Genomic DNA, 24,440 nt, shown 5'->3' with positions numbered 1-24,440 from the left:
TTGTAATGATTGACCACCACGTTGACGGGAGGCGTCAGAACTAATCCCAAGCAGATTGCTTTCTGATTGGCCGACTATTATTTATTAAATGTAACACGCTTTTTGACAAACACCTTATTACATTACTTTAAAAGCTAAAATCGACTGTCCTTTTTTTTTAAACGTGCCGCCGTAATAATACGTAATGTTATTTAAAAACTATAATTATAATCATTATCGGTAGTGTTGTACTAATGTACTCATTTTTTTTGTTTTGGTCGTAGGCTTTTGGTCTTTTGTGTACTCAATCAAATTTGAATTTGAATGTATTCATAGTGATCCGTGATTTGAATTTCGGCTACTGTATAGTTTTTACTGACAAAGGTGTTTGAAAGAAGTTATTTGAATACCATCTAAATTGATAGGTTGGTTTGATGTTCCGCCTATAATTGTATTGCTTTGGCTTAGGATTATAAACACATTTAGTATAAAATGATTCGTTTGTGCAGCAAATAATTAAATTAAGTAAACAAATACCTAAAATCAGTTAGTAAATAACGCCAATCAAAACTTAAGCAGGTAGTCTATGGAGTCAGTATGGATAAAGTCACGTAGCTTTTCGTAGTATCATCATAGCATAGATATTTTGGCTTTACTTATGTAGATATTAAATTATTAATCGATATTAGTAGTTTCTGTGACTGCCACATAAAAACATCACACGAGTGTTTTGATACCTAATTATTTACAGTTATATAAACTGCTTTACACACATATTATTAATTTCTCTACTGATGTGTTCGGGAACTCTGTTACGGCCACATTTGATCACACACTCCCCAGGTAGCAAAGTGACGTCAACGACGTCATAATGACGCCATAGTGACGTCATTAATACGTCACAATGACGTAACGGACGTCATAATGACGTATAAATGCTACCTGGGTCGATAAAACGTCATCTTGACTGATACTAGAAATGTGGTAAAATAAAATTCCTATTATTATTCAGAGATGTTCGAAATTTATAATACAATAATAACATTTCCTCATATACACTTTTGTTCTAACAAAACAGTTTTAAAAACCGGCCAAGTGAGAGTCGGACTCGCGCACTAAGGGTTCCGTACCATTACGCAAAAAACGGCAAAAAATCACGTTTGCTGTATGGGAGCCCCACTTAAATATTTATTTTATTCTATTTTTAGTATTTGTTGTTATAGCGGCAACTGAGATACATCGTCTGTGAAAATGTCAACTGACTAGCTATTCTACCGGTTCATGAGATACAGCCTGGTGACAGACGGACAGACAGACAGCGGAGTCTTAGTAATAGGGTCCCGTTTTTACCCTTTGGGTACGGAACCCTAAAAGCTGCTTTATGCTGGCCGTAATTTGTGGTTTTTGAACGCATAATATAGGGTTTATGATATGAGTGTACATAAAGTAAAGACGTTTAATAACAACCAAACACACATTAACAACAACGACATTAACGAACAGCAATACCTTAACGAGAATATCTAAACGAAAGTCATCAAATTTATATTCATTCCATTTTCGAAATATTTTAAAAGTAAGTACATATTTCGTATTGAAATCCATTTTAGGTGGCCAGTGCTTTTCTTTATAAGGTCATATTGTAAACTATGCCTCTTACAGACTGGCTTGTTCACTCGAAATTTGAACCTTGTTTGTGTGAAATAGGGATTACTTTTGTTTGCAATAAATCAGTTTGATATTATCTTTTAGATTTGCAATGCAAATTGCCTTGCTTACAATCGAATGGCACGAATAGTCTTAAAATATTTGCGTATAAAATGTAGCAATAGGATTTCAAAGGGGGTTTTAGTGCTACTAAAGTGTATTCACGGTAGTAATTTTAATGTGGTATTAGAAGCAAAGCATTGTTTCTTTGATGGTCTTAAATAATTGGACCGCGACCAAAGAGCGCAACGTAATAAAATATAATGCTGCATTTATTTGCATTTTGTAAGTAAATAGGTCCATATTTCCTCTTTGCATAACTGTGGCGCCGCCGCCCTGGCGGGTATGGGACACATTAGTTAACTGACAGTTAACAGGTATGAAGATTTCCATCCCATGAAATAGGGCAGGCGGTCCGGATGCGGACCGGTGCGTTATTGCTTATTTAATAAACTCAGGAGAAACGGACCGCGATAGTCATTTTATTTTAAGAACCGGACCCCTGAAGAAACTGATTGGTGACCCCTGAAATAGGGGAATAATAACTAAATCTAGTTAAATAGATAAAAAATTATCACAACAATTTGGAAACTTAAAAAATATATGGAAATAATAAAAAAATACAAGACCTCAGTTTCAAAATTTAATTTTTTGTAACTTCCAAATAGGAAAAAAATCATGGTACCATTCGATTCCTTACATTTTATAAAAAAAAATAGTATAGCAATTTCACCGACAAAATCACAATTTCCTTTGTTTTCCATACATCGAAACGGCTTCCAAGCAATAGCGATGTTACATCGTTACGTCACGATGTATTGCCATTTCGTAAGGACCGTTTCGTCAGTAAAGTGGGGGTGCCAGACTTTGACCATCATTTGTGACTTTTGTATTGCTTTAAGGCAATGGGTCCCATACAGACATTTAAACTGTTCAATACAATCATCAAAATTGGACATTATGAACCTCGCAAGGGCCTGAATCGAACACAATACCTTTTGTCCGCCCTGATCAACTCACGCATGATGGATGGTTTTTACTTCTTTTATTTTTCTGTCATTTTTGATGCGTACAACTTCAATTTATTACATTATTGTAAAACTTGACATTTTGAATGCAGTAATCCTAATGCGTGATTTTAAATTAGGAGGAGAGGTTAATGCTGATCGTACAGTCAAGTGTAAAAATATGGGTGCATATAACGTACTCAAAAATATGTCCTATAGTTCTTAATTCGCTGACATAAGAGCTATGGGACATATTTTTGAGTATAATGAGCACCTATATTTTTACACTTGACTGTACATTTGAGACAAACCTGTACTGGCTGACAGGGTGTTTACTATAGGAAGCAAACGATCAGCCGAATTACCTGAGGGTATACACCGTCCCCATGGACACAAACCTACAACAGTACCCTGTGAATCCAATACACTGTTTATTAATATTAGGGGCCTAATATAATGTCCATGTAATATAATGTGAGCGGAAACATGGTCGCCCTAAATCTACTTGGTGTCGTTCTGTGGAGCAAGAGCTGGGTGTATTGGGGATGGGGTGGGAGGTTACCCAAGCTGTCCAAGACCGAAGTCAATGAAGAACAAGATTCGAGCCCTACACCCCAGCAGGGGGTAACAGGAAAAGAAGAAGAAGAATATAATGTCCCACTGCTGGGCAAAGGCTTCCCCCACTTTTTCCAGTCTCCCAATCCTGCGCAGTTTCTGGCCATTCCTTTAAAAAGGAGTCCAACGTCGGCGATGGCGATGGTCTGCCAAATCCTCGTTTTGAGCTGAGCTGCCACTCTGTGGCGATTTGACCCACAGCTTACTCGGCATTCGGCAGACATGACCAGCCCAGGATTCACAGGGTACAACACCAGAGTGGTTGCAAGAGGGTTGCCGACCTTTAAGATGGATGGGTTTTCGAGGGATCCAAAAACATACCTACTGTTAAGACCTATCTTAACAAGTAGCAGATAAGTAGGTATTAGCATACCTAAGTACCTACTTACCTAATCTAGACAGATTAAGTCTCTCAATCGTCCTATGATATGTAAAGGTGACATCTACCGAAACTATTGTGTACTAGTTTAAGTGCTCAATAAGCTGTTAGCTATGTCAATGTATGTAATAGTTCCTAACCAATCCGTAGTGTCATAGTGTGGCGCTGTACTTTACTATATAAGCTTCTACATGTATGTAGATAAGCCCACTTTTTCTAACCAGCCTTCTGTAAAACATTAAATTAAGATATCAGATTCTCTGCTTTCATTTGGTCGCCATTACCTCCAACGCTGAACATAATGGTGACCCCTAGTTTAAATCGCGGTTAATCTCAGTACTTTAAAGCGAATCGCTAGTAAATTTAGTAAAATTTGCGAGCCGGTACGTCGAGGAATCGCCGCGTATCCTGATTTAGGCCGGGAGAGCAACGTTACCACGTAGGCAGCAACCGCGTGGGGCTCCGCCGACCTGAAGAAGCTGAAGAGGTGACTAGGAGGCGACCACACCACTCGATCGAGCGGCCTGAGCCAACGCGACAGGCGCCGACCGAGCCACCAAAGCGGGACCACGTGCGTGGCACCGCAGCCGCAGCAGGGAACGGCTACCGCAAGTACCAAAGGGACCACGTGGGTGGTACCACACCAGAGGCAGAAGGAACGCCCAAGCGAGGGCAATCACCAAGCTACGCCACGCGCACGAGCATCAATCGAGAAGGCAAGTGAGCTGGCATTCCCTAACCTATCTACCAAATCTCCCTACCAAATTTAATTGTAATCGATTTATTTCCTACAAATTGTAAATTGTAATCGTTCTTAATCATGTTAGAAACTTCCAAAAACACTCTAGAAGAGTTAGAAATTAGGCAGTTAAAAAATAGACGAGGTGTCTGTAAGCGAAAATTAACTGTATTTAATAAATTTATAGAAAGAATCGACTCAAGTGCATTGACGGCCGAAATAATTGTAGACATAAGCTTAAGACTAGAACAATTACCAAAGTTATACAATGATTTCTCTGAGATACAGGACCGGATCGAGACACTGTGCAGCGACGAAGGGGACATCGAAGCCCACGAGGCCGAGCGTATGTCATTTGAGGACACATTTTACCGACTTAGCGCTAAGGGCAAGCTGCTGGCGAAGGTAGATACCGATTCAACACCAAATGACCATAGTCCGCAAGCCCCGCCGCAGCAACCCCTCGGTGAGTCGATAAAATATCCCGAAATTAGCCTCCCTAGCTTCGACGGAGACCTAACACAGTGGCTGCAATTTCGAGACACATTTGATGCCCTAGTCAACCAAGCTAGCTTAGCACCGATCGTAAAATATAAGTACCTACGCAGTTGTTTACAAGACGGCGCACTTGAGGTAATTAGTTCGCTCGATTTCTCCGAGGACGCGTACATGCTCGCGTGGCAGATGCTTTGTGAACGTTATAATAATCCTAAACGTTTAGTCACCAACCACATGCGAGCCTTGTTCGACGTGGAACCGGTACCGTCAACTCCTTCGGGTCTAAGAGGTCTGTGCGATAATATTTCCAAACATTTGAGATCTTTGCGCTCATTAAATGTACCTACCGAAAATTGGGATCTCGCAATTATTCACATGTTAGTTAAAAAGTTAGACAGTCGATTGCAATCAAAGTGGGAAAACAGTGTTGATTTGAGAAAATTGCCTTCGTTGCAGGATTTCAAAACCTTCCTAAAGAACTGAGCTGACCGGCTGGAAGCGACCAGCCCAGCAGTACCATCGGACGCACCCAGCACTTCCAAGAAGGCCATGGTAACCACGTCCGAACCTATCAAGGTAACCTCCAAACAGTTTAAATGTAACCAGTGTCCGTATTGTTCGAGTACGCATTATATTAATCAGTGTCCAAAGTTTAGTGCATTAAACGTTATCGCGCGCATCCGAGCCGTGAATAAATTACGATTATGCTTTAATTGTTTGTCCGGAACGCATGTCTTAACAAACTGCAGGGCCAGTACATGTCGAGTATGTAAGGGCAAGCATCATACGTTACTACACAAACCAAATACCAACACTCATGTAGGTAGTAACCCCGTACCAACGCGATTACCAATATCAACGTTAATCGACGAACAACCGAGTTCTAGTCAAATCGAGACTACCTTGTCGAATAACACTTTAATCGAAAAACAAATAAACAATGCGCGAAATAGGTCAGTTTTCCTTACAACAGCCCAAGTGCTCGTTAGGGATAAGCATAACAATGTGCATAAAATGAAGGCATTTTTAGACAATGGCTCGCAAGAAAATTTCATTACCGAAAACGCGGCCAAAAAGTTACAATTAAACAAGGAACAACTTGCCTTAAATGTCATAGGTTTCAATGAAAAAGTGTCTAGCCTTTTAGAATCGTGTGACGTAACATTGCATTCCTTAGACGGAACCTTTACAACGAATTTGTCCTGTTTTATTACGCCTATAATTTGTACTACCAACATTTTAATACCAAACGTGCAACGTTGGCACATTCCGTCGCGTTATAAATTAGCTGATGACGAGTTTAACTTAGCTCAAGATGTAGATTTGCTTATCGGTGGGGAGATATTCTTTGATTTACTTCTTACCGGTAAATACAAGCTCGGGCCCGGATTACCGGTTCTGAGACGCTCGCGATTAGGATGGATAGTCACGGGTTCCGTACAAAAAAAAACCGAGTCTGCCATTCAATGTAAAGTTACAGTAGAAACTCAATTAAAAAAGTTTTGGGAAATAGAGGAGGGTTCCGCACCAAATTTACCCTATGATGAAAAACAATGTGAGGATATATTTCTGAAAACTCACACTCACAACTCTGAGGGTAATTTCGAAATAGAACTTCCATTAAAGCAGCCACCTACCAAGTTAGGTCAATCTAGGCACATAGCATATCGGAGGTTCAAAACATTAGAATCCAAGTTCGAGCGGAACCCCGAATTTAAAGATAAATATGTGAATTTCATGCGCGAGTTCGAACAAGCTGGCCATATGATTCAATTACAAGATAATTATGATGGCCCATGTAATTTTCTACCCCACCAAGCTGTTTTTCGCGACTCCCCCTCAACCCCTATTCGAATTGTTTTCGACTGCTCATGCAGAACTGATAACGGCATTTCTTTGAATGATATCCAATACAAAGGCTCAATAATACAGGACGAACTCATAAATATACTTCTACGATTCCGAAAATACCAATATGTTATTAACGCTGACATACAAAAAATGTACAGATGTATTTATGTTAAACCAAATCAACAATACCTACAATGCATATTTTGGCGGGAAAATACTCACCAACGACTCCAAATTTATATGCTGACCACATTAAGTTTCGGCTTAAAGTCAGCACCACATATTGCAACCAGATGTTTGTTACAATTGTCAAACGAAAACCAACACACATTTCCAGCAGCTGCAGAGGCCATAGCGAACCAGTTCTACATGGACGATTTTATCGCCGGCGGCGACGACGAGAATCAGGTAGCTGAAACTGCATCACAGGTGAACGAGATCCTGCGGGGAGCCAACTTCACGCTGCGGAAATGGAAGTCCAATTCCGAAGTCATCATAAAACGGGTGAGCGAAACACACACACACCAAAACACACACACAACCGAATTTGGAGATAAAACACATAAGGTCCTGGGTTTAGCGTGGTCTAGTGACTCAGATGAGCTTATGTATACCATTAAAGAAAACCAAATTTCACACCCAATCACCAAAAGAAAGGTACTAGGGGTAGTTTCGTCCATTTTCGACCCCCTAGGCTTGACGGGACCAGTAATTGTAGTAGCCAAAATATTTATTCAAAAATTATTTAAGGCTCAATTAGATTGGGATACCGAATTAACACAAGACTTGATCCAAGAATGGAACACATTCTATCGAGACTTGTTTTTATTAAACCAATTGAAAATTTCGAGATGTACAGTCATACCCAATTATGTAACGATACAAATTCATGGGTTCTGTGACAGTAGTATTAAAGCCTATGGCGCTGCCATCTATATACGATCAAGCGATAGAGTAGGAAACGTACAAGTTCACCTACTTTACTCAAAATCAAAAATAAGTCCAATACAACCCCAAACTATTCCAAATTTGGAACTTTGTTCCAGTTTACTGCTCGCGACACATGTCGACAAAATAAAACGAGCATTAAAATGTGACGTTTCCGGAATCAACCTGTGGTCAGATTCAAAAATAACATTATGTTGGATAAAAAATAGTAACCCTAAATTAACTTGTTTTGTTAGTAACAGAGTCACAAAAGTATTATCACTTACAAACAAGCACGAGTGGTCATGGGTCCGCTCGGAGGATAACCCCGCCGACCTTTTGTCCCGAGGGGTAGCACCAGGCAAGCTGGAAACCAACCAGTTATGGTGGTCTGGGCCGGCGTGGTTGACCCAAAGTCCGGACACATGGCCGACCCACGATTCTGAGTCACTAAATCATGCACCCGAGGCCGAGAGCGACGTAAACATAACTCTCACCTTGGCTATTAGCACAGAATCTAACGACACGATACAATATCTTTTCCACAGGTGGTCAAGCGATAAAACACTTATTCATGTATTAGCATACATACTTCGATTTATATATAATACAAAAAATAAAACTCGAACAATTAATCCAAATAATAAATTATCAGGACCATTGTCCGTAGAAGAATTAAAAAAATCGGATCACGCATTAATTAGACATGCACAAATGGAATCATTCCCACACGAATATAAATTATTGCAAAACAATAAACCGGTTCTTAACAAATCAAAAATATTATCTTTACACCCATTCATGAAGGACGGACTCGTTCGCGTAGGCGGACGAATCGGTCTTTCGCATTATGCATATGAAAAAAAACATCCTTTAATATTAAGTCACGAGCACGCGCTTACCAAACTACTGATGGCAAACGCACATATACGTACTCTGCACGCTGGCCCTCAGTTATTACTTTCAACTATTCGCGAGCGCATCTGGCCAACAAAAGGTAGGATGTTAGCCTCGAAAATTGTAAATAAATGCGTTCCGTGTTTTAGAGCAAATCCAAAGACTACTAACCCTATAATGGGAAACTTACCCCCCTCAAGGGTAAATCCTTCCCCCCCCTTTGCTATCACGGGTATCGATTATGGAGGACCTTATAACATTAGAGATAGGACAGGGCGTGGTTACAAGGTCTCTAAGTGCTATATAGCAGTGTTTATTTGTTTTGCAACAAAGGCAATTCATCTCGAATTAATTACAGGGCTCGAGTCAGCCAATTTCCTGGCGGCGCTGCGACGATTCATCGCCAGGAGAGGTAAACCGAAGGAGTTGGTGAGTGACAATTCAACAACCTTTCATGGGGCTAGTAACGAGCTAAAAGATTTACAAAAATACCTACAGGACAGCTCGAGCGAGCTAGTATCTCATTGCGCAGACGAGGGCATAAAATGGAGTTTTATTCCTGTCTATACACCTCATATGGGGTCCCTATGGGAATCTAGTATAAAACTTACCAAATATCATTTAAAAAGAGTGTTAGGGTTATCTTTGTTAACTTACGAACAATTTGTATCAATCCTATATCAGGTAGAATCTATGGTAAATTCTAGGCCACTATGTCCCTTACCTAGTTCAAATCCTGACTATCCTGTCCTTACGCCAGCTCACTTTTTAATTGGAAAAGCACCAAATTCACTTCCGGACGAAGATTATAACCATGTACCAAAGAACCGATTAACTCACTATCAACTTTTGCAACAAATCACGCAGGACTTCTGGCGGCGCTGGTCACGTGACTACATCGGAACGCTGCAGGAACGCACGAAGTGGAGGAGCGCGCGCGGCCCAAGCCTCGCAGTCGACACCGTCGTCCTGGTACGAGACGAGCGTCTGCCGCCCTGCCGGTGGAGGCTGGGCAAGATCGTCGCGACGCAGCCGGGCCGGGATGGCGTCACCAGGGTGGCCGTCATCCGAACCGCCAGAGGGGACATCCAACGCGCGTTCAATAACATTTGTCCATTACCTACTTCGGGTGAAGTCATATAAGTAGTAAATACCTACCAACAGTACCAACCTAATGTAAAGTTCAAATAATTATAACTAAGTGTCTAATAAGTATAATTAAGTACCTAAATTACCTTACTTACCTAGTACCTATGTACATAATTAGAATACCTACTCCCTATTTAAAATAAAAATCATTTCCTATTGTTGTTTCATTTATAAGAATGGGCACAGATCTAATTAAAATTTAAGTAATTACCTAACTATAACTCGTAACAAAGAACTCTGCCCATCCTTACTGATAGGTAAAATGTATAAAGCCTATTCTTTGAAATACCTAATGTTACTCATAAAACATTAACTATTTCAAGGGGTGGCAAAATGTTAAGACCTATCTTAACAAGTAGCAGATAAGTAGGTATTAGCATACCTAAGTACCTACTTACCTAATCTAGACAGATTAAGTCTCTCAATCGTCCTATGATATGTAAAGGTGACATCTACCGAAACTATTGTGTACTAGTTTAAGTGCTCAATAAGCTGTTAGCTATGTCAATGTATGTAATAGTTCCTAACCAATCCGTAGTGTCATAGTGTGGCGCTGTACTTTACTATATAAGCTTCTACATGTATGTAGATAAGCCCACTTTTTCTAACCAGCCTTCTGTAAAACATTAAATTAAGATATCAGATTCTCTGCTTTCATTTGGTCGCCATTACCTCCAACGCTGAACACCTACATAGAAAAAATACCCATTAATTTCGTACCTTCTTTTAAAGTTGAATAAGCTAGAGTTAGACTAAGAAAAGCAGCAGAGATTTTGACAACACACGCGGTGCCAGTGTTATTTATATGTCATAATTTCATAGAAGTTTGACGTTTAAAATAACACCTGCACTGCGTGTGCTGTCAAAATCTCTGCAGACTTTTCTTGGTCTGACTCCAATCAGTTATCATCGTTGCATACTATCAGCGTATCAGCAAAGTGTAGTGAAATCGAGAGTAAAGCTCAGTTCAAGGACACACTAATAGATGTACCTGTCAGTGAGATCAAATTAATTATCATTGGCAATCATTATTCATAGCGTACAATGCAGTCATTATTTGCGGCCAGGCGTTACAACACGATATTTGGCGCGTAATGATATCAATCATTGCTTGTTGTGGTCGGTTGTAGACTAACTGACGTAGACAACGCATTGTGAAGTGTTTACGAACTCGCGGTATAATAGGTGCAGTTTTACATGCCATGCAATCAAGGCTCGGAACCGGTTTTTTTGTATAACCCGAAATAGCCCAATATTTTTAATTATTTTATGCTCTTTACTTACTTACTGCTGTGGCGCGACGACCCGAAGTGGATCTTCGCCTCCGACTATAAAGACCGCCATGCTACTCTGTCCAAAGCCGTTTCTGTCCAGTCGACGGCGCCGAGTTCGCTGAGGTCTTTCTGCACTTCGTCTCTCTAGCGGTACCTAGGACTATGGCTATAACTAGGGGTATGCTCTTTAAGTAGGACTGAATTATGTATTTAGGTAACAACTTCGTATTTATTAGATTGTCTCATTAAAAATTAAATAATAAACGAAAGAAGGAAAAAGAACGCAATATACCGGTATTTTTTGGTATGAAGTAAAAACCGGTTCTGAGCCTTGCATGCAATACTGGAAACCGCACCATTCTATTACATATTAACTATATTCAATACTAGAACACTCCATGCGTACCCTCATGTTGGATTGTAGGCATTTACATTGTAAATATATGTACAATTAATTTACAGTAGGTATAAAACGAAGATGTGGACTTGACTGACATGACCGGTTGCATTCTCATACTAAATGTAGTCTGGCACACCAATTTTGTCAATAACAGTAGAAAAAAAACTGTGCTCATCCCGTTTTCTATGATTATGATACTAAAATAAGATAATTAATGTCATTAAATTTCATTATTTTACCTTTTTTTTTGACGTTTCAACTAGGTTGCACTAGCTGTGGTCACGGAAGACTGACGCCCCAGCAAATGTCAAATGTGACAAACACAACAACACAACACACAACAACAACACAACAACACACAATTGTCAATGTCATGATTGATGTGACAATTGAGAATTGAAAATAGGATAAAGGCAGTCTGTACCCCTAATGTAAATTGAATTCGATAGCTTGCGTTTGATTTAATTGTCATTTTGTTTGGGATTTTGAGTTTCCAAAACGTCCCGCTTGGCGTGCTGTTCCAAATCCCATGCAAAAATAGACATAACGGAAACGCGAACGCTCGTCAGTTATCAAATGAAATTTACACTAGAGGGTTCTGAATCACTTGCTAAACTAATCATAATCATAATCATAATAGTTTAATCAATCTAGTACTAAAAGTACGATCATACTCGTACATATTGGCCGTGCCAATGCGTGTTGCCCGCAATTTTTTGCTCCATCTAACATGTAAGTGATCTTTCTATTAGGCCAATGATTGCAATGATCATGATAGCTCACTTTACTTTTTAAATGATTGGATTGTGTAACGTTTTCTTTGGTTTTCGCGACTATTAGTAAAGTTACTAAAGTTACGCTATTTAGGCCGAGAGGTCTTATCAAGTATTTGACGCTTAATGATTAACTAAACTTTGGCCGCAACTTCGTCCGCGCAGATGTCGTAAAGTTGTATTTTCTGCCCCCTCCCCCCTCTAGTATTAAGCTGAAAAAAGAGCAAAACTATATGCACACCTGTCAAATCAATCAAAATCGGATTACACGCATTTAGGACCAAATGAAGATATTAAAACGATTTCCAGCCTGCTGGAAATTCATTCTTCGGACAAATCTAAAACCGGCTAAGAGCGAGTCGGACTTGCCCACCAAGGGTTCCATACTTTTTAGTATTTGTTGTTTTAGCGGCAACAGAAATCATCTGTGAAAATTTCAACTGTCTAGCTATCACGGTTCATGAGATACAGCCTGCTGACTGACAGACGGACAGCGAAGTCTTAGTAATAGGGTCCCGTTTTTACGCTTTGGGTACGGAACCCTAAAGAAAACATATTCTTAACATATGACTAAGAAAGTTATTTACAAACTAATCTTAATAAAAAAAGTTTCGTAACATTTATACTCTATACTGTACCTACTAAGCTCAAGTGTTTATACAACCAGAAGCGCTTACATTACTGAATATATTAGTGTCAATCACTTTCCCAACATAAGCACCCTTACCAACAATAAATCTATACGTTCCAGTAGATTATGTAACCACTTGTGTTCCTAATGTAAATAAGGTGCCGTGGGGTTATATCGTTATTTAAAAAAAGTCCAAAACTAGCGGCTCTGTGAGCTGTAGACCTCGCGAACATAACTTAAAACTGAATAAATGTAAGGTTTCGAGAAACTGAATCGACAAATAAATCTATTTAATCATGGAAACTGCAAAATTTTCACGAGAAACGATTGAGAATTGCGACCTTTGAAGGTTTTGTACATCCGGACAAACGAAGGCATTTTTGCTCAAGCCGAAAACGGAGACCTTCGCTGACGCTCGGAAATGAAATCTTTTTATTGTAACAGCATTACTTTGTAAGAAAAAATCATAAAGATAAAGATAGAGTTTATTATCATAACTTGTCGAGTACAATCACGTCCATTACTCACAACTTATCGCAATAACCCCAATGCGCTTAATGATTTGTGTAGTCATATTGCATTGTCAATGAAATTGTCAATGAACAAACAGACGAGACAATTACAATTGTTATGAAATCAATCATTAAATAACTAGAGCACTGCCCATGTTAAACAATTTTTACTTGCACATTGTGAAAGTTTATTGTATATATTATTTTGTATGAAGCTAGATAATAAACTTGGAAACTAGAAATGCGGGATAATATTTAATAAATAACAATAAAATAATAATAAAAGCGATGACTCGGTGTCGTGAAAGCCGATATGAGCGTAAACGGCCTCAGACGAGAGGACGCCCAGGATCGCGCAAAGTGGAGAAAGGCAAGTAGGAAAACGGACCCTGGCAAAGGCCGGGATAACGCTATAGATAAAAGAAGAAGAATAAAGAAGAATAATCTTGTAGATCTACTCGTGATATAACTCTAAGATTGAGGCTGTTCCGCCTTCTCTTTTCAAGTAACTTCTAAGGAGGATCTTCATTTTAGAAATTGGTATTGAACAGAAAAACACAAAAATTTCAAATAAAGTTATGAATACACATATTATACATATTTATTTGTTAATGAAGGTTTCAGATAATTCAAATTTCGCTTTATGTGTTATTAATACTCTCCTTAAAATCTGCAAAATATAAAAAGCTTTAAAGTAAACCTCTTGTGTAAAAAATACTCCAATTTCTTTTACAAGGTTTCAACCCAGGCCTAAGAATTAAAATAAACGATACAAGTAACATTACACTAAACTACTTAAACGATCCGTTCTAAACAGTTAATGACCAAACATCGATTTAAAACAAACCGACAAATAGAACAGCTTTGTAAAACAATAAAACCCTTTATTTGTTATCTGTCACGGTAAGAGGAAAGCTGTGTTCGGTTTGTACAAAACATTTATGACCGGTTGGTAAATGTCAAATTGTAAAACTTGTTACAAACGGTTTCCATTGCGCTTAAGAGGCCGTAGTCGATATTGGAGCAAAAATGTTAAATTGATAGATTTAGTCGTTGAAATTATACACGTTTTGTTACGTAATATCTAAATAACAAGTATTGGTTTCTATTAGCACGTCTTCTCATCTTGCCTTTTAATAATGAGGTCGCAAGCGTGCGTCACCGGTAATATATGAAAAGAAGGGGCAGTTTTAAAAAAATCATCAAAAATGTATGGTGGTAAATTATACAAATTGATGTATAAGAATAGTTTCAACAAATGATGTAGATTGTTTAAGTATCAAAATTACGTTGAAATTAAGTCGATTTTCAGAGAAATTGTCACTTGTTTTGAAGTAATTTCTGGAGAAAATTGATTTCGTTTAACTTTCATTTACACTACTTCAAAGTCATAATAATAAAGATATAGTCTTATAAACGTCAAGTACAGGATATGTGTAATACAAAATTACCATGTTTAGCAGTCCAAACTTTACGAAATTTACAAATAAGAGCGACAAAATCAGTGCTTTACGCGCGTTTACCTAAACGTCCATCAGAAAAGCAAACATTACTAATTTAGTGAGTCTGTTTTCAACAAATTGATCTGATAAAAGGTAAGATAAGAAGATGCGCTAATAGAAACCAGTACTTATATTTCAATTAGGTAACAAAACGTGTACAATTTGACCGACTAAATCTATCAATTTTACATTTTTGCGACTAAAATCGACACCGGCCTCTTAATAGTCGTATGCAGTCGTTGTGTAAATTGTGCAAAAAATCTTGAAAAGTATATCCTTATAAAGTACATACATTTAGTTAGGAGAAATACTAAGTAGAGTCAATATCTATGGACGTGCTTTTAGTACAAGATTCAATCAAAATGTGTTTGATCCACTTCATTTATATAAATGAAGATAATAATTCCAAATACAGATGTCTCTACAGTTCGCGTTCTAATTGTTCTCATACAGGGACTTGTATTAATAATAAATAACAATAATTAAAACTGTAATGGCGCGCACAGCCGCGCATTACAACACCACGCCGCCGCCACGTGACAGACAGCGGAGCTACCTATCGAGCCGCGGCCACCGATCGAGTGCCAGCCCACTCGCCCCACCCGTCGCGCGCCGGGCCGAGCGTATAAAAGCGGCGCGCGCCCATACAACAGGGGCAGTTGGGCTCACCGCCTTCTGCAGTGAGGACAGCTGATCTCCCGGTCGAGCCGGCGTGTTTTCAGACGCGTAGGCACCCGGTTCCCCTCCGACCCTTCCTGATTCCCGTAGCCCAGTCAGAGCCGGCGTGTTTTCAGACGCGTAGGCACCTGGATTACGTAACCCGTCCTACCCTGTATCTTGGTCCGAGCCGGCGTGTTTTAGACGCGTAGGCACCCTTGATACTCCCTATCGCCCTGGTCAGAGCCGGCGTGTTTTAGACGCGTAGGCACCCTAGGCGCTCCCCCCCGATTCGCATATCCTTCCCGTCTCACCATCCCCTTCACCCTTAGGGGATACCGTTCCCGAATCCGCGAGTAGCTTAGGGTCCGCGCCGTACCGTTGCGATAATTAGAAGCCACCCCGCGTCGTACCTAGCTTAGGATACCTAGACCTAAGTAATCTTGATTTATAATAAACCGGCATAAAAGCCCGCCGATTTATACTACAGCATTAAACCTGTGTTTCCTTGTCTCCCTCTGCACCCTCTCTCTCCTCTGAGCTAACTAGGAAACCCTTGCTCCCGTCTGGAACAAGGGAGGTGTATGAGGCCGCGACCGCCCCGGCGAACGTGACCCCATCACATCTGGCGCCCAACGAAAAAAACTCACGTAGGAGTCCATACGGTATCCTGGAAGGAACCATTGCTCGAGAGAGGACAGAATAAATAAATAAATAAATATTTTACATATACCGCACCGTGTACTTGTATATTCCGTACAGCCGCTACACCTAGCATCACCGCACCGAGACAACTCGGACTGTCGCATCCCGCCCACCCGTAGACCATATCTAGCTCCCACGAAGGTACAACAGGAGCCCCGACGCTCCATCCAAGTAATAAAGTAAAAAAAAAAAACCGCACGGACAACCGTGCACCGTACAACCGCTGCTTACCGGTAGGTATTAGAAATGCCTACAAGTTGGATATACCGACTGAAAAAACCCGAATTAATACAAGAAGCCACGGCACGAGGCGTACCGACTGAAGGCTTAACCATAGAGGAGATACGTAAGGGCTTGGTGGAGATCCTGAAGGAGGAAGAAGCCGAAAAGATGGCAGAGAACAATGCAAAGCTAATAAAAGAGTGGAACCTGTCATTTGAGACCACAGACGACGCCGTCGAGTTCATAGAAAGGTTGGAAGAACTCATCAAGGCGAGCAAGATTAAGAAGGAAGATATATTAGCAGCATTACCACGCATCTTAAAAGGTAGGGCACTGCTCTGGTACAGAAATTACGTAGACTCATGGACCGATTGGAATCAATTCCTGCAAACATTTAAGCTGTACTACTACCCGGCCAATTATGAAGAGGATCTCATAGCCAAAATTGTCACTAGAAAGCAAGGAGACCAGGAGAGGTTTACCGACTACGTCACAGACATTCTGACGCTGATGCGTAGGTACGGAAGTCTCGACGAAGCAGCGAAGTTACACCGCATCCACGAGAATATGTTACATAGCTACAAGCTATACATCAAAAGGCAAGACTATAAGACCTTACCAGAACTATTGAAATTAGGAACCGAGTATGAAAATATAAGGACACCCACGTACGGTGCAACGACGTCGTCAGGAGCGTGGCGAGACGCCAGCGACAACAACAAATGGAGGGAGGACAAACAAGCAAGTAGCGAACAAACGACCCAAGGTAGGGACGACCGACGCAGCGACAACCAGAAACCGAAACCCGAACCGAGAGAGAGTACGAGCCACACAGTGCATCCGAAGTACGACCCCAAGACCAGCTGCTGGTCCTGTGGGAAACCGGGACATAACGCGGACGCCTGCAGGGGCAGACGCCAAGTGTTTTGCAGCCAGTGTGGAAAACTGGGAGTGCTGAGTAAGGCCTGCTGCAGGAAAGCAACCTGGATAGGGCAGGAAAAGTTAGGAGCAGCCGATAGCCCACAGGCGAGCGACAACCGCATATACACCGATTTGCACATAATGGGAAGAAAATACCGAGGCGTAATAGACACAGGATCCACCAACTCGTACATCAACCAGCAAGTATATAATGAATGTAAGAACATCGCGTACCAAAATAAGCTAAAAACAAGAGAAGTAATACTAGCGAATGGGACCAGGACACAAACCCACAACAACTTGTTGGTCGACATAGAAGTCAAAGAGGTAACGATCAGACACTGGTTGAGGGTGCTGCCGTCAGCGACGGACATTATCATAGGAATGGACGTGCTGAAACGACTTGGAATGTCTATAAAATGGCCAGGAGACAGCCAAGACTCAGTCGACCGTGATGACAAGAATACCCAGAGAAAAAATCCGAAAAACGGAGAGGACAAGCAAAAAGTAGACACTCCAGAAGAAAACCAGAATAGCACAACCGCCGAATCCAGTCAACAACAGCCAACCACACTGCTCACAAAGGTACAACACAGAATAAAACTAAAGCAAGCAGAACCGGTAAAACAAAGACATTATCCACGAAATCCGAAGCAGCAAGAAATAATAGACAAACACATGAGTGACATGCTTCAACAGGGCGTGATCGAGAGGTCACACAGCCCACATAGTTTCCCCGTGGTACCAGTGGAAAAACCGTCAGGTCAGTACCGAATCCGTGTAGATTACCGTGAAAATAACCAGATATCCGAAGAAGATGCGTACCCGCTATCACAGGCACATTTCGGTAAGATTGCCCAGATATCCGAAAAAGGTAAATACACAACAAACCGAGTCCCGCACCGCCGAGCAAAAGCGAACCTTACACAACACACACAGAGTCCAGCGATAAAATACAACCGGAAGAAGAAAATTCGAAAAACACAAACCACGCAGCGCGGACACGAACCGACTTCAGAAATGGAACATAAACGTAACTTTAATAAAAGAAAAATAGATATCGGAGGGATAACAAAAAGTAAGTTACAGATCGCCAGCCCCCTGTCACCGGCACCGTCCTCGAGACCAGACACGGAGGGCGGAAACAAGAAAAGGACGCGCAGGGCGGGCAGAAAGAGGAACGGCGGCCAACAACACGGCCATACGAGGAGGCCGCGAACGCGGCAGGCGCGCCCGCCCTACGAACGTGGTGACAAAAGAAAAAAGGGAGGAAACAAGAATAAATAAATAGTAAAATAATATTATAGTATAGTAAAAAAAAACCGTAAATAGTTAAAGTACCGTAAAAGTAATAAAAAAAAAGTGTAGTTAAAACATAATAAACCGTCAGCAGATTTAAGTACCGTAGAAGAAAAAAAAAGTGTATAAAAAAAAACCGTATTGTTTACATAAAATATAGTTACTAAAGAAAGAATAAGTGTAATCAAAAGTGGGACCAGTTAAACCGCAATAGATACTTAAAATAAGCATAAATAAACAAACGACGTGGGGTCAAGCAGAGAACGTAAGCTCAAAATAAATAAACGTGTTGCAAATAGGAAGACGAATACTTAAAATAAATACAAAAATGAGAGATAAACATTTAGCATCCAATAAACAATAATACAAATTAAAAAAAAAAAAAAGGTAACGCCTTTCAGCCAGCATATTCTAACGGTGATTTTTCCCCATAGGTAAAAATCTCCAGACGGGTGACGGGACTGTAATGGCGCGCACAGCCGCGCATTACAACACCACGCCGCCGCCACGTGACAGACAGCGGAGCTACCTATCGAGCCGCGGCCACCGATCGAGTGCCAGCCCACTCGCCCCACCCGTCGCGCGCCGGGCCGAGCGTATAAAAGCGGCGCGCGCCCATACAACAGGGGCAGTTGGGCTCACCGCCTTCTGCAGTGAGGACAGCTGATCTCCCGGTCGAGCCGGCGTGTTTTCAGACGCGTAGGCACCCGGTTCCCCTCCGACCCTTCCTGATTCCCGTAGCCCAGTCAGAGCCGGCGTGTTTTCAGACGCGTAGGCACCTGGATTACGTAACCCGTCCTACCCTGTATCTTGGTCCGAGCCGGCGTGTTTTAGACGCGTAGGCACCCTTGATACTCCCTATCGCCCTGGTCAGAGCCGGCGTGTTTTAGACGCGTAGGCACCCTAGGCGCTCCCCCCCGATTCGCATATCCTTCCCGTCTCACCATCCCCTTCACCCTTAGGGGATACCGTTCCCGAATCCGCGAGTAGCTTAGGGTCCGCGCCGTACCGTTGCGATAATTAGAAGCCACCCCGCGTCGTACCTAGCTTAGGATACCTAGACCTAAGTAATCTTGATTTATAATAAACCGGCATAAAAGCCCGCCGATTTATACTACAGCATTAAACCTGTGTTTCCTTGTCTCCCTCTGCACCCTCTCTCTCCTCTGAGCTAACTAGGAAACCCTTGCTCCCGTCTGGAACAAGGGAGGTGTATGAGGCCGCGACCGCCCCGGCGAACGTGACCCCATCACAAAACTAATAATAAACTAAACTAATATGCGCCTCCACCCTGCATCGTACCCGGCTCAAAAGTTCCCATGATGCCTGCAGCATTGCCTCGCTGCACTGCAATTGAGATCTGTTGAACCAGGTACGATCCAGAGCGGGGGTCGCAGCCCCTCTCCCGTAGACGCCTCCCCAGTTCACCAATCAGACTTGTATTGTATCTTTTTGTTAAACTATCATTAAAGTGAAAGGCACAATCTAAACTGTTGACAATTGGAATAGAAACAATAAATAAAGCCTTACAGAAAAAAATAAACTACAATTAACTAAACTAAAACTACTATAAAACTAAAAATCTAAATCTAAAATGGGCCCCCGTGGCATGGTGCCGAGGATGCTAGCAGCATTTCCGCGCTGGATCGCTATGCTCAAGCGTTGGGCGAGGAAGCTGCCAGCTCTCTTATCTCCGGTCCCATCCACCAGCCGTTTCGCCAATTGCCGGTATAGGCCCCTGTGCTGCGGGGCCCCATGGACCAAGAGTCTCGACTCCAAATGCAACAAAGTTGTAGTTGGTGTCGAGATTCCTGGCAGATACTTTTCACGCGTAGTCTGATCCGGTCAGGGATCGGATACCGGTATTTTTTGTATGGGAACGAAAACGGTATTCTTTCGTTCTTTGTTAATTATTTCATTTCTAATCTTATAATACAAAGTCCTATGAATCCTACATTTCGAGTATAAATATAAAATAGTTCGAAATATATGGCTATTTCGAAGTTTTTGCAAAAAACCGGTTCTGATCCCTTGATCCGGTACTTTTGATATTAACTGTACGTAGGTACGTTAGGTAAAATAAGTGAAATCTATAAAAAATATGTAGGTTACTGCCACAGCATCAAAACTGCGGCAACATTTTGCTTAGCACAAATGGCAAACTTTGAACCAGAAGGTATTATCTACCAGTCAATCAGGTTTTAAACAAAAAGATTTAGATGTAGTATTCCTTTGTCTAAGCTCGTAACTAAACAAAAAGATCGATTGAATCGATTTGACGCAGGAATCGATTACGCATTCATTCGCAACCTGCTAAAGGAATTGTAATTGAGTTATCGCGGATCTGGGATCTGGGTCAGCCACGCAGTTCCTTTGTTTTAATTTGTTTTATTTTACATTTATATATTTTATATTGCCCAGGGCAGCCTTATCATTCTTATCAATCTTTTCCTGACGCGAGCTCTGTTGTAAGGTACAGAAAAAAACCGGTCAAGTGCGAGTCGGACTCGCGCACCGAGGGTTCCGTACTTTTTTAGTATTTGTTGTTATAGCGGCAACAGAAATACATCATCTGTGAAAATTTCAACTGTCTAGCTATCACGGTTCATGAGATACAGCCTGGTGACAGACGGACAGCGGAGTCTTAGTAATAGGGTTCTGTTTTTACCCTTTGGGTACGGAACCTTAAAAATCAATAAACGCACAAAAATATAGGTAACACTAGTACACTAAGTGTGCGCGTCTATTTTTGTGCCAAGTTAATTGCGAAACTAACAGAATTGGTATATTTTATTTTTTTAATTTAAAAGTCACACTAAATAGACAACATTCAACATTGTTACAAAGAGTACTTAAGTGGTAGGTATTACATAAGAATGCCATCCAAAGCAAGCATGCACAGCAAGGAAATATACAATAACGAGCAAAAACTATCCTAAAATTATGAAAAATATCCTAAAATTACACTAAATTACAAATTACAACATTTCACAATTAATTATATTACATTACATGTCAAATTGCTTACTATTATTGGGAAGTGTGATGATGGTCGAGAAACCTAACAACCTGCCTCCTAAATACCGCCTGCCGAGAGTCGAAAATGTCAATTTCTCTATGTTTGAATACCAATTCATTACACATTTGGACGATTATTATTACATGTAATCTATAAGTATTACATCCTTTTGGACTAAGTAATTAAACGCCGGTGGGTAACTATGTAAACACAAATTTAAAATTAATGTCCTTAATATAATTAAATACTTAAATTAGGAAAAAATCTCAGTATTGACACAGAATAACTAATAGTACTACCGTACAGAAAATTCACTCCTTCACGAAAGTCAGATTTAGGTATAAAATTATACCTTTACTAGCCGCCTGCAAGCAAAATTGAAACTTATAACCGCGCACGAACCGTGAATCTTCTTTGCGCGCCGCAGTTTTATGACCGAGCTGTGAGTGTCGGCACGGGGTTGTCACTCGACAAGTTTTTGTACCTATACCTACTAATTTATTATTTTTAAGATAAATATGTAGGTATTACAAACGTTGATTCTGTAAACATAACTATTTATCCGGAGATTATGACTGACGGAGAGTATGTCTGGTTCTCACGGAAGTAGGTATGCCACAGAAGTACTTATTCCTTTGAAAATATATCGGTCAATATAGTCAGGAATTTAAAAAATAATAATTTCTGCTTCCTTGTTCTTCCGCTTATTCAGACATTTGTAAACAGAACAATATCTATAGATTTAGGTTTCGAAGGCATTATGTATTTTCTATTTTGCGCGAGTCGAGCGGCAGCCCATTGCCATACGCCTGCCCGGGAGGCGCGCCGGTCAAATGTACCTAAACTGCGAAGTGACACCCCCCTGGTATTGAACTTTAATAAGTAATAAGAATAACAAAACCTTTTTAGTATTCAGTTTATATACAATTTAATTGTTAACACCCTAATACTCTTGCATTTTTTTTTCTCATTATTGTTGTTATTGTTTTTGTTCTTGTTTGCACAAATAGCTCTGTTTTACTCTGTAGAAACTTTATTAAACATGATGTTAAAATATTTTCATTAAGGAAACTGTAAGTCTAGATTTAAGAAAATTTCCAGTGCTATGTATAACTATAAAAGACTGTTTGTTTCTTAAATAAAAAATAAATAAATAAATCATGCAAATTATCTTTGACCTTTCATTCTAAGCCCTTTCATGCACCTATCGTGTATAAAAGCAGCCAATTACAGGGCTTTTAAACACGACGAGTGCTCAATAGTAAGGCTATTAGTATTAAGCTTGCTTTACATGTGCTTAGTACGAGCCACTTGCTTGTTTACTTACTACTTGGAAAGCCTCTTTGCCATCTTCAACCGTGCTGCCTCGCTGATCAGCGCCTACAGCATCCTAGCCAGTGTTGGCCGAAACGTTAATGCAATTAACCATTAACTAGTACAAATTGAACCGTATATAACCCGTCTACCTCTACCCTGTACTAGCGTCGTTTTCTTGTTGTTGGTCATTTCTGTTTTTTATTATTTTACATTTTTGATAAATAAATAGATTAGGTAAAATATGATACTTTCATGAAATAATTATAAAAGATTCCAATCGCTTCTGTAAACACATTCGTAAATTAAAGTGCCAGTGATCTTAGAAATCCCTCGATCAAGCAACAAGTTTCCGTGTATCCCTACACTACTTTAATGGCCAAGTCCGCTCATAGCACTACAACTAGCATGCAAGCCACTAAACCCATGTAAACGGGCAATTATCGGCCAAATCCCCGCGTTATTGGGTGCGCGGGCGCATAATTGCGATTCTATTAGCGGTCGCTAACAAGCTAGAAACTGTAGAAAGTGCATTTGCATGCACCGATCCGTGGGGCTTTAGCGTGAGCGGGTGGGAATCGCTAACGCTAGTGCGCCCCCGAAATTGCTTACGCTCTTATGGGATCAACCACGAAATCGCGAAAAAAACATTACCCTCCCATAGAAAATGGACCAGCCAAAATGTATGAGAGCCAAATTTTTTTTTGCGATTTCGAGGTTGGTCCTATACGGTCCCAGCGTGAGCGGGTGGGGATCTCTTACGCTAATGCGCCCCCGAAATTGCTTACGCTCTTATGGGATCAACCACGAAATCGCGAAAAAAACATTACCCTCCCATAGAAAATGGACCAGCCAAAATGTATGAAAGAGCCAAATATTAGTCAATAGTCAATATATTCTTTATTCAAATAGGCCTGAAAGGCCTATTTTTTTTGCGATTTCGAGGTTGCTTTAACTTGCTCAGTATAATCCCAAAACCTCCCTAGCAACGGGAATGCACTTATTTTTTAACCATCCTGTAGATAAACAACACAAATCTTTTCTTCCTTTCATTTTTGTTTGCACGTCTTCGAGAGGCGCATAGCGACACACTTTGCTAGTAAAATGGTATCCAAGTAGTCCCGTTTTATTTAGCATAATTTTATAACCGCAACCAACCATTACGATTATCCGCCATAAAAAGACGGCAAACAAAATTACACTAAGTTAATGGTGCTGTACTAAACACATTTTACTACAAAATTATAGTCACAAAACTCATACCTCATTACCCTCGGCTTTAAATACCATTATGTTACCGATATCTACAGTTATTGGACATTTCAATCTTTTTACGCTCTTCCAAAGCACAGATCATATAATACTCAAAGTAAACTAAGTACCTACTTACCTATGACCTTGGAGGATATAACCAACGGAGACGGCTTGTCTGTAATTAGCTGTACAAAAAACTCAAAAAAGTC

The 24,440-nt window shown here is 40.6% G+C and overlaps 2 protein-coding genes across 10 annotated transcripts in view; both read left to right on the top strand.

Moving 5' to 3' along the window:
* LOC134745662 (uncharacterized) overlaps nucleotides 1–24,440 on the top strand; it is a 194,189-nt gene that overhangs the window by 119,036 nt on the left and 50,713 nt on the right. The gene's annotated exons all lie outside the window — the stretch shown is intronic.
* On the top strand, nucleotides 3,854–9,901 carry LOC134745560 (uncharacterized). 9 transcript variants are annotated; one of them, XR_010128193.1, is made up of 4 exons: nucleotides 4,899–5,213; nucleotides 5,381–5,476; nucleotides 8,958–9,028; nucleotides 9,467–9,901. XR_010128193.1 is itself a non-coding variant. In XM_063679631.1 (3 exons), the coding sequence occupies exons 1-3, from the start codon at nucleotides 4,508–4,510 to the stop codon at nucleotides 9,740–9,742; spliced, it is 732 nt and encodes a 243-aa protein (XP_063535701.1). In that variant the 5' UTR covers nucleotides 3,854–4,507; the 3' UTR covers nucleotides 9,743–9,901. The 9 variants fall into 9 exon arrangements, 8 of the variants coding, with proteins under 8 accessions (XP_063535701.1, XP_063535698.1, XP_063535702.1 ...); XM_063679631.1 differs by lacking the exons at nucleotides 4,899–5,213; nucleotides 5,381–5,476 and adding an exon at nucleotides 3,854–4,892; XM_063679632.1 differs by lacking the exon at nucleotides 5,381–5,476.

The sequence above is a fragment of the Cydia strobilella genome, chromosome 11 (assembly GCF_947568885.1).
Source record: "Cydia strobilella chromosome 11, ilCydStro3.1, whole genome shotgun sequence".
NCBI lineage: Eukaryota > Metazoa > Arthropoda > Insecta > Lepidoptera > Tortricidae > Cydia > Cydia strobilella.
The sequence above is the reverse complement of the archived record's forward strand: the minus strand, read 5'-3'. Positions and strand labels throughout refer to the sequence as shown.

Coding starts and splice junctions, on each gene's coding strand:
- LOC134745560 (XM_063679626.1), top strand. CDS start 5,474: ATGGTAACCACGTCCGAACCTATCAAGGTAACCTCCAAACAGTTTAAA. Junction 9,029..9,466: donor GAGGTAAACCGAAGGAGTTG/GTGAGTGACAAT, acceptor CAAATCACGCAG/GACTTCTGGCGGCGCTGGTC.